This window comes from Gossypium hirsutum, chromosome D11 (genome assembly GCF_007990345.1).
Source record: "Gossypium hirsutum isolate 1008001.06 chromosome D11, Gossypium_hirsutum_v2.1, whole genome shotgun sequence".
In the NCBI taxonomy this organism is placed as follows: Eukaryota; Viridiplantae; Streptophyta; class Magnoliopsida; order Malvales; family Malvaceae; genus Gossypium; species Gossypium hirsutum.
Genome location: NC_053447.1, coordinates 20,262,380 through 20,272,315, shown reverse-complemented (window position 1 = coordinate 20,272,315; position 9,936 = coordinate 20,262,380). Strand labels below are relative to the sequence as shown.

The window sequence follows — 9,936 nt, the reverse complement described above, 5'->3', positions numbered from 1 at the left end:
ATAGGTTGTTTTTTTTGGCCATCAGTAACCTGTGCTTAAATCAAGCCTTGATTTATGTTACTAAACTGTAAACCTTTTAGTAATTAATAATTAAGATGGTTGTTATCAAGTTTGGAATTGATAAAAGCAGGCTTATAATGTAAGCAAGCAAAGGGTACCCCTCGAAGTTGATGCATGGCTATCTTATGTCCTACCTTTCTTTACCAAGAAATCTTTCAATCATGCTTTACCACCACTCATCAACTTACATTAAAATCATTACTGAATTTAAAAACCAATTTTACATTTTTCTACTACATATTACTATTAAAAATAACATATATTACTATCATTAAATTCGGGGTTTTTTTTAATCAGTATAACCACAGTTGGAGCGGTAAAAGTGTTAACAATCACGGTTTGAGCCCCTCCCTATGTTTGTAAGGATAAAACCAAAAAGATAGTTACAATAATTTATTTAGCTATTTAATTTTTTTTAGTTTTTATTTAAATTCTTAGTTTTTTCTAACTTTTAAACTTGTGTTATTTCGAATCACTTCAAAATGGATCTCAAATTAGTAATTAATTACTTTTTTAAAATTTAAGAAAAACTAAAATTTATTAAAACTATAGTATTTTTTAATTTTTAAAAATTAATCCACGTCAGCAAAGTTAACACGCAATTACTTTTCCATTCATTTTGGAGTGATTTAAAAAATAATGCAAGCTCAAGGGGTAAAAGAAGTGAAAAATTAAATGGAGGATTAAAATGACTTTTTTGTAAAGTTGAAGGACTAAATAAGTCATTATATAAAAAATATTAAAAGAGAAAAAGATTGATAACTTTTTGAGTATATTGATACAAAATTTGAGTTTAAAAATTGGGTTTAGTAGATTTATATGTCTAAAAAGAATTTTATATTTGTGTAATCCATAAACATTCTACTATTGTTTAATGAGACTGTCAAGGGGACATTTGTTGAGGAGATTCAAAAGCTCGACCTATGTTTTAAATGTCCGCTGAGGTGAGTGACATTTGTCTATTTACGACGGACATCAAACTGTTTATAGTCGTCACTCACATTATGTATTAACATCCATTCTCCTTAATTAAAATAACAGTAATTATTTATAAAATTATTTTATGATTACCCAAAACCCCATCCACTTCTAAAAACATTGCCGCTGCCAACTCATTCTTATTCAGGTATGCACTGCACACTCTGGAAGACAGAAGGAGCTCTCGCCGTTAATCCCTCAATTTAATGCACCTCTTCTCCTAAACTCCTACGCCTTATTTTTTCCCTTGAAGATATAAAACAAAAACAAAGAAAAAGCATAGAAATAAGAGAAACGTGCCGGTGAGAGAGAGAGAAGCAGGTGACTGCCATTCATTTTTTTCTTTAATTCTCTCCAATTACTTTTCAGTTCATTGATTTTTTTCTTCTCAATGTATTTTAACTTTTGGCCTTGATTACTTTTCATGAAAGAGCTCATCCGCCGATTCATTTCTGTATAGTAATAAATTGCATTTTTTAAAGTCCAAAAAAGAAAGTTGCATTTTTATTTTTTTTGGCGCTTCTCTTTTTTCCAGCTCGAAGAATTGAATCGCCTTGCTTTTTGTTTGACTCGATAAAAGGTGAGCGAAGAAAGCGTGAAGGATACTCTTATAGATTATGGTATTTTACTGATTTATCTATTTATTTATTTTAATCCTTAAGCAGTTGAAACGGATACTGTGCAGTTCTTAGCTCTGAATAATGGAAGATCTGAAGTGATTATGCAATTTTCTTACAGATCCTGGGACGGAACCTTTGATCCAGCTTGTAACCGCAGATTATATTCCTTCTCAAGTTTGAGGTGACGCTTCGTCGATGTTTTTAGAGAAATCAGCTCTGACTTTTGTTACGCAATGCAGTTAGAGAGGCCTAACCGAAGAACCGAAGCTCTTACTGATTTCTTTTGTTGAAGCTTGTAGCTTAGAAGAGGTAAAAACCACCGAAGATTTCTCAATTCTCACCTTTCTGGCTTATTTGTTTTTGTTTGTTCGTTAACTTCGATATTGGCTCCCCAAAGATATAATACCATGGAAATTTATGTTAGAAGCAGGTTTTAGATTGGATTGAGAGGAAAGGATGGCATCTGCGTGGGAACATTTTGGAGAAGTTGCAAATGTAGCCCAGCTCGCTGGGTTTGATGCAGTGCGGTTAATAGCTATGATAGGTAAAGCTGCAAGCACGGCCCGAATGCACAAGAAGAATTGCAGGCAATTCGCACAGCATCTCAAGTTGATCGGTAACTTGCTGGAGCAGCTTAAGATCTCGGAGCTTAAGAGGTATCCGGAGACGCGTGAGCCATTGGAGCAACTTGAGGATGCATTAAGGAGGGCTTACATTTTGGTCAATAGCTGTCAGGATAGGAGCTATCTGTATCTCCTGGCCATGGGATGGAACATCGTGTATCAGTTTAGGAAGGCCCAGAATGAAATCGACCAGTATTTGAAGATTGTTCCTCTTATCACGCTGGTGGATAATTCTCGAGTCAGGGTATTGATTATTCTAGTTGTTGTTTGAATAATTTCCCACCTAGATTTTGTTTTTCCTTATTTGCATGACTCCCAAAATAATTTTGAAATGATATTCGGATTCGGTTTCGGATTTGGAACTGGTACTTGTCTTAGCCTTAGGAATGCTCGTCATATATTTTGGTTGTTAAAACTGGTATGGATCTCCCATACCAGTTGATTTTTCTTTCTTCCCTCGGTTATATTCCTTTCCTTGGCCATTATAGATGAAGGATCATCTTTCATTCCTTATTATGTTAGCCAACCATTTAAGACCAGCTAAGTTACATTTATTCTCTAGTTCTTTATATTTTCTTTTATTAGCTTTGGAAGGGTTGGGGTGGGTGGTGGAGAAGGGAAGGCGAATGTGAATAGAAAGACAAGGGAACATCTTTCAGCCTGTCTAGTTGACAGAGGTGGAAAGGCAAAAGAAGGAAGGAACAAACTTCATAGCTTCAGTTGTAGTTATATGTCCTTATCAATTCCTTTGATATTTAATTGTTTGGAAGTGTGGGTAAATCATATACGATTTTCCTTCCTATTAATGCTTTTCTAGGTAATAGAGGTCCCTATATTTAATGAAAATCTAAACTATTCAGGCCTATCAACTTCTCTATTGATGAATCCCTTGGCCAAAATAGTTTGTACAAGGCCTCTAATTTCATCAAAAAGATGATAGAGACCAAGTCTTTATTGGCAGGAAAATGCACTGAATTATAGAAAATGTTGCATGCAGAGAAGAGATGTTTTCTATTGGAAGATCTGAATATGTTTCTTTGTGTCCAGCAAATTCATTGGAAAATAATAAACCAATTGGATAACTGAAGGGACTAAAATGTTTAGTGGTTTGCACCAATTTCAAATCATATTCAGCTTGCCTGCTTTACTAATTTTTCAGTTCTCCCAAACCTGCAGGAGAGACTAGAAGTTATAGAGAAAGATCAACATGAATACACATTGGATGAAGAGGACCGAAGGGTGCAAGATGTTATACTGAAACCAGAACCCTCAACAAACGATGCCATAATATTGAAAAAAACTCTTTCTTGCTCATATCCAAATTTGTGTTTTAATGAAGCACTTCGAGAGGAAAACGAAAAGCTCCAAGTGGAATTACAACGATCTCAATCTAATTATGATGTCCAGCAGTGTGAAGTAATCCAGCATTTGCTTGAGGTAACAGAAGTTGCTGCTGCAACTTCGGTTCCAGATAAGAGGTCGAAGAAAGTAGAGCGTAATTACTCAGATGCCAATAGTGAGAAAGGTCATTCGTATGATGAAATCTCTCCTAAGAAACCTGGTTCACACATAACTTCAATGTTAGTTTTCCTTTCATATATAAGTCTTGTGTTGTCAAAATGCAACTAACTGTAGTTTTATATAAACATCTTCTCATGCAGCAATATCCTGTGCAACCTCTCCCTATTTTCTTCCGTTGGCCTTATGCCTTAAAAAGAGTTGAAAGCTGATGTAGACATTATTAAGAAAGTGCAATTAGTTTCTCTAACTGCCAATTTAATTCAAAACAATAACTAATTTACCTTGATTACTGTAATGGAATTAAAACCTTGGTGGTATTAGGATGCCAACATCGTGATACCTACCATTTAGATGGAATTTGGCATTTGAGTTACAGTCTTGGTGTCTTTTTAAGTCCTTAAGCTTTTGAATATGCATCCATGCTTGCCTGGAGCTAAATATGATTTCTAAAAGTTTTATGCCTTATCTTTTTGCTCAGAAACACATCTTCAGTTTCATCACGACGTGATCTGCTCTCTGATAGAGGTTCGGATCGATATGACGAATGGCATGCTGATTTGCTTGGTTGTTGCTCAGAACCATATTTGTGTACGTCTTTCTTACATCATTGTTGCTCCGTTATTGTATGAAATGTCTACTTTCTATTCTATTTGACTTGATAGAAGTTGCAACTTACAACTTGAGGTTATTTAGCCCCAAGAAAGGGATAGGAACATTTATTTTAAATTTGAATATTTGTTTCTTTTGCTTGGGACGAGGAACATGATTTTTAGCAAGATTTATAGGATATATCTCTTTTGCAGAACTTACCTTCTGAATTTGATGTTTTATCTTGTCACTTAAGCCACCATTTTTCATTGCAGGTATAAAGACATTCTTCTGTCCTTGTGGTACGCTTTCAAAGATTGCTACTGTGGCAACAAACAGGCACATGTGTAAGTATTTCTGAAGCATATTTTAATCGCTAGCTTGTTATGATTTAGTTTCTTGGGCAACTTTTATGATCTTCATTTGTGCAAGAATTTGATGTGTTGTTTTCAATTTACCCTGATCATATTGTTTTATGTGTTCTTACTAAAATATGCATGTGTGTTTCTATATTGCTCAGCCTGTATGAACAAGTGATTATAATCTTTCCTTAGCAAAGGAAATTGCATTCTAGTCTTGCTAATGAAAAATGTCATACAAACTGTAACACCTTTGGAATTCTGTTTCGGTTTTGGTATTATTTTGAAGCTCACATAGAAACTTTCTTCAGCTTCTGCAGAAGCATGCAATGAATTGATGGCATATTCATTGATATTGTCATGCTGTTGCTACACATGCTGTGTTAGAAGGAAGCTTCGCAAGGCGTTAAACATCACGGTATTTTCTCTGCCAATGAAAGAGTAATCTGCTTGTGCAAATTATAAAACCCTGAATCATACGTTTCTACTATTTTTAGTGCCATGAAATAATATGGCATAGATGCTGTTACCTGGTCCTCATTGCTCATATGTGGTGCTGTTTTTAGTACATGAACTAATGGCATATGGTTTTAGACTGTCTTGTCTTAGGTATAAGGGCTACAATTAAGTTGTTCAGGGTTATCTTACTTCCGATTGGGTTTCCTTAAAATGCAACTTTTTTTCCCCTCCTTTTGGCAGGGTGGATTTATTGATGATTTCCTCTCACATTTGATGTGCTGCTGTTGCGCCCTTGTTCAAGAATGGCGAGAAGTAGAGATACGTGGGTTTAATGGTATGTCCAATATATGCCAAGAACCTCGTGATCTGGTTTGAAATCTCAGTTTTCTTCTAAATATTCATTGGTAACTAATGACAATCAAATCAGAACATATTGGATAGTTTTAGTTACTGATCGTGTGGGGTAGCTTTTCTTTTGAATTCCTCTTTTTTCCCCCAGAATGATGCATTTCATATTTGTGGTACTGTTTTCTTCATGTTATAAACGTGAAATTCATATGATCATGCAGGGTCAGAGAAGACTAAAACAAGCCCGCCACCATCACAATTTATGGAATCATGAGTAACAGGACAGGATAGGATTCAAAGCTTTTCCCCTTTTTTTTTTGTTTTTTTGGAGGTTTAATATATAGAGCGTAACCCTCCTTAGTGGCCTCTGTGAAATGAAAACTGTACTAAGAATATGGGGCCCTTTGCTTTTGAACCTATAGATATGTAAATTAGTCCAATTATTTGAGGAGATTCATTCACCTCATGTTGTATTATACACTAATTTTTAGCTGTATAGTGGTTTTCGATTTAGTTTATTAAACTTGTTTCTTTAGATATAAGGGAAACAAGTATTCAATCTAAGGGTGCTTTTGGATAAAAAAATTTAAAATTTTGGAGGCTTAAAATGAAAATATTTTAAAATGCAGTATTTCAAAATGTTAGTATTTACGATTATTTCGTCTTGGATAAATAAAAGTGTGATTATGATTATTTTCAATATTATGTTATATTTTGAATATCATTTATGTTTGATGTTTTTATTTTGAAAATTGTTTATATGTAATATTTTAACGAAAGGACGACCATAAAGCTCATTGTCTTGATGAAAGAACGATCATAAAAATTGACTACAATGGGATTGATCGATTATGCCTATGTTTAACTATTTCTCCTAATAATACAGAGACCTGTATGTACCTTAACTTGCAATTAACCTCTTTTATTTGGGTTTAGTTATGCATCAAATATTTGTTCCCTTTAGATATTTAAATTTGTCATTTTTTTTCTAATTTAGAAATTTATTCTATTTATCTATGTAATTTAAAAATAAATTTTAATGGAAAACGTTATTTATAAACTGAAGATAAATTTGAATAGGTAGTATTTTAACATTCCAAGATTTAATTGCTCGACGGGCTATGATTGATTGCTCTAGCCAGGTGGGTTCTAGTAACAATCGGGTGTGTTGGTTGATTAAGTGGGAGGGCTCGCCGCAAGGTGAACACTGATGGGGTGCTTAGGACCGATGGCGGCTTGGCTTCTTGTGGTGGTGTAGTGCGAGACACTACAATAGACGCTGGCTTGTGGGGAGCATTGGCATTTGTTCTATAACGGAAGTGGAGTTGTGTGAGGGTTTGCGCTGTGCATGGGAGGAGGGTGAACTTCGCATTGTTCTTGAAATAGAGAGCTTGGAGGTTGTGTGGCTACTTATGGAAGGTTCTGAGGCTGCTCTATTATATCTGGTTTGGCGCTCGATTTTGGCCTTACTTAAGCAAAGGTGGTGCATGCTTATCGTGAGGGGAATAGGGTCGCAGATGCGCTAGCAATGATGGATTAAAATACCTTTAAATGAAGTGTTGAAAATTCTGCATAATAATAATTAAGGGATTGGTTTTTCAAGATTGATAGTTAATTAGACACCTGCTTATTTCTACTCTTTAGAAAAAAAAGTAATTAAAAAAAATCCAACATAAAAATAATTAAAAACATTACTAATTAACTCTAAATATTAAATTAGACAAAATTTAAAATGAAGAGTACTTGTAGCGGATTTTATTTATGCAAAAGCCTAAAAGGACTAGTGCATGGGCCAGCGCTGGGGTTACATTGTACCATCGCCAGTAGCAGATGGGGATAAAGCCTAAACAGATTGAAGGGAAAAAGAACAAAAAAAAATGGTGAGATTATCCAAATGGCTTCTAAAAGAAGCCGGAACCGGAGTTAACAAGACACTTTCAGATATCCTCGTTTGTCCGCTCTCCAAACAAGCTTTAAGGTGCTCGCTCTTTTGGTTTCCCTTTCCTTTACGATGTTTTCCGTTTTCTGATTTTTGTATTTTTATTGGATAGGGTTTGCGAGGAACCACCTTCTCTTATCAGCGATTCTATTGGTGTCTCTTTTCCTGTGAGTTACATTTCTATTTCCCCTTTTTTTAGTTAGGCTGTTTCTTTCCAATTGTTGAGTTTCCTTGGGAATTGGTTGCCTAATGATTTGCTATTAGATTATGATAATATTATACCTCTGAAGTTGCCATTGGAGTTGCAATTCTACTGTTTTTACTAAACGAAAACCTTTTACAACTTATCTGTATGTAGTTGGGCTTTTGAGCTTATGGTTTGTGTGTGGTTTGGTTAGATAAAGGATGGGATCCCATGTTTGGTGCCGACAGATGGGAAGATACTTGATACTGATGATACAATGAAACATGATAATGCTGCTGATGATTCAGCTAACAACAAGTAACGAATGGCTAGTTGGGGATCCTTGTATCTTGCTATTTCCATGGTGCTATGGATGGAAAAAGAAGACCTCACCTATTTATCTTTGTAAACTGCCTGTTCTATGTTTCTTTGCTGCCTTTGTGTTCAGTTTAGAACCCAAAACATGGATTGCATAGAAAGGAAAACTGTTTTTGGGATATAAAATCATGATTCCTATTTTTGAAGGTTTTAAAGAATGAGCATACACGTATTTTGTTTGTTCATGAGAATTTGCGTTGCTAAATTCATGCATTTGAGATTCCTTTTGGGGCTATCTTTTAGTGCTATATTCTCATAGTCTTGCTTCCTTAGAAGCATGCTTGACCAATCCATTTTACGATGATGATGTTCCGGGATATTTAACTTACTACCTATTGGATATGCTTGACTCACGACTGATATCCTGATTGCTGTTCGGGTTTTTTGAATATTTGGAATGAATCCAATCACTGGAAGCGCTGTTTAATCCTATTGGTCAACCAAGTGATATGTCACTGCTATAGAAACATTTTCAGCTATATTTATCAAGCACTCAAGCGACCCGTCTCATATGGGCAGTCTTGTTTGTTTTCTTCAAAGGAATTTGGTGTAGAAAGTGGCATGTTAGTTTTCGGGAACAAATCTCTTGTTAAATATATGGTGCAAATGGTTCTCAAGAAGTTGGTAGTCTACAATATGATTGGTGTAAGAGTAGAAGCAAAAAAAAAGCTGGGCGATGTGGAGATGGAAGAAGGTCAATGAGGGGTGAGCGAGAGAAAGTTGCAGCGAGCTAATGGTGAAGCTTTCAGAACAAGTTGAAATAGGTTATGGAGGAGGGAGTTGACATGCTTCATACTTCTTTTTCAACTGGTGTCAATGGATATAGCTAAAAGAACGCAGAAAGAATTAGAAAAGCCTTACTGTACATAATTTGGATATAGATATAGCTAAGCTTAAAAACGTAAAGATTAAATAAAAATTTCCATTGCCGGGAATTGAACTCGGGTCTCCTGGGTGAAAGCCAGATATCCTAACCACTGGACGACAATGGAATAGACATTAAAGTTGGGGAATATTTATTTATTATATATAAAGTATTGGATAGAAGAACTAGGTTAATGGGGTTTGTATATTATAAGAAGTCAAAAGAAATACTTGATTTTGGAACATGTTTATATTTATGTATACTTTTATAAGAGGTCGATTTTGTTGACACGTTTGCAAAGTGTTGTTTATCAAGAGTCGTCAATCCCCTTAATAGATTAGTAGTACTTTTGATGGAGGGTTTGACTCCTAATTCTACTGAAAGTTTAAACAAGTTCACAGAGTGCCTTTATCAAAAGCTAAAGCGCCTAAAGAGGCGGTTTGAAGATGTGATGATGGTGGGTTCATCAAGCGACAACACCTCGTCGCATGCCTAGTAAGGTTTTCACTTGATGGTATTTGAACTTGTACCCTATGTTATATAAGAGCATTGTCGGTGTGAATGTTATCACTTGAGGTCAAACCTTTAAGAACTCTTTACGCGAAATTCAATTTAGAGCTTAGGCAAATATATGAGACTCAAAAAATGGGCTTAGGCAAAAAAATTAGTTCGAACTCGGCCCAAATTTATAATTATATATTTAATGTGGAGGGATTCACTTACATTGAATTGTCAAACTTGACAATTATGATCTACATGAATGGAGATGATGGTTAGATTATTAAAATATTCATAGTATTAAAAGTTACGAAATATTTTATACCGATATAAATAAATCTCTCTCTATATTTAATTATTAATTATATATATTATTAAATATAATAATCCTAATTATAATAAAATCTCAAGTGTTCCACAATAGCCTAAACGCAAAAAGAAAAGCAGCCAACCTAAAGTTAAAAAAAACCCATTAAATTAATATTTTTCTTTTGGGATAAATCTTAAAACCATACA

General features: G+C 34.8%; 2 protein-coding genes and 1 non-coding gene across 13 annotated transcripts; 2 read left to right on the top strand and 1 right to left on the bottom strand.

The window, feature by feature from the left end:
- Window positions 1–1,105: 1,105 nt before the first annotated feature.
- LOC107912837 (protein MID1-COMPLEMENTING ACTIVITY 1) lies at window positions 1,106–6,115 on the top strand. 11 transcript variants are annotated; one of them, XM_016841185.2, is made up of 10 exons: window positions 1,106–1,359; window positions 1,574–1,658; window positions 1,777–1,967; window positions 2,089–2,525; window positions 3,458–3,861; window positions 4,281–4,390; window positions 4,666–4,737; window positions 5,061–5,167; window positions 5,449–5,542; window positions 5,778–6,115. In XM_016841185.2, exons 4-10 carry the CDS (start codon window positions 2,115–2,117, stop codon window positions 5,828–5,830), a joined length of 1,251 nt encoding a protein of 416 aa, XP_016696674.2. In that variant the 5' UTR covers window positions 1,106–1,359; window positions 1,574–1,658; window positions 1,777–1,967; window positions 2,089–2,114; the 3' UTR covers window positions 5,831–6,115. The 11 variants fall into 11 exon arrangements, with proteins under 11 accessions (XP_016696674.2, XP_040962371.1, XP_016696675.2 ...); XM_041106437.1 differs by having other exon boundaries at window positions 1,153–1,359; window positions 2,086–2,525; XM_016841186.2 differs by having other exon boundaries at window positions 1,153–1,359; window positions 2,083–2,525.
- A 1,191-nt stretch (window positions 6,116–7,306) lies between these two features.
- LOC107912839 (UPF0434 protein Mmwyl1_2153) lies at window positions 7,307–8,242 on the top strand. The gene is made up of 3 exons (XM_016841189.2): window positions 7,307–7,534; window positions 7,608–7,662; window positions 7,894–8,242. The coding sequence occupies exons 1-3, from the start codon at window positions 7,434–7,436 to the stop codon at window positions 7,999–8,001; spliced, it is 264 nt and encodes an 87-aa protein (XP_016696678.1). The 5' UTR covers window positions 7,307–7,433; the 3' UTR covers window positions 8,002–8,242.
- A 735-nt stretch (window positions 8,243–8,977) lies between these two features.
- On the bottom strand, window positions 8,978–9,049 carry TRNAE-UUC (transfer RNA glutamic acid (anticodon UUC)). The gene has a single exon. It is a non-coding gene; the product is annotated as a tRNA-Glu (tRNA).
- Window positions 9,050–9,936: the final 887 nt, after the last annotated feature.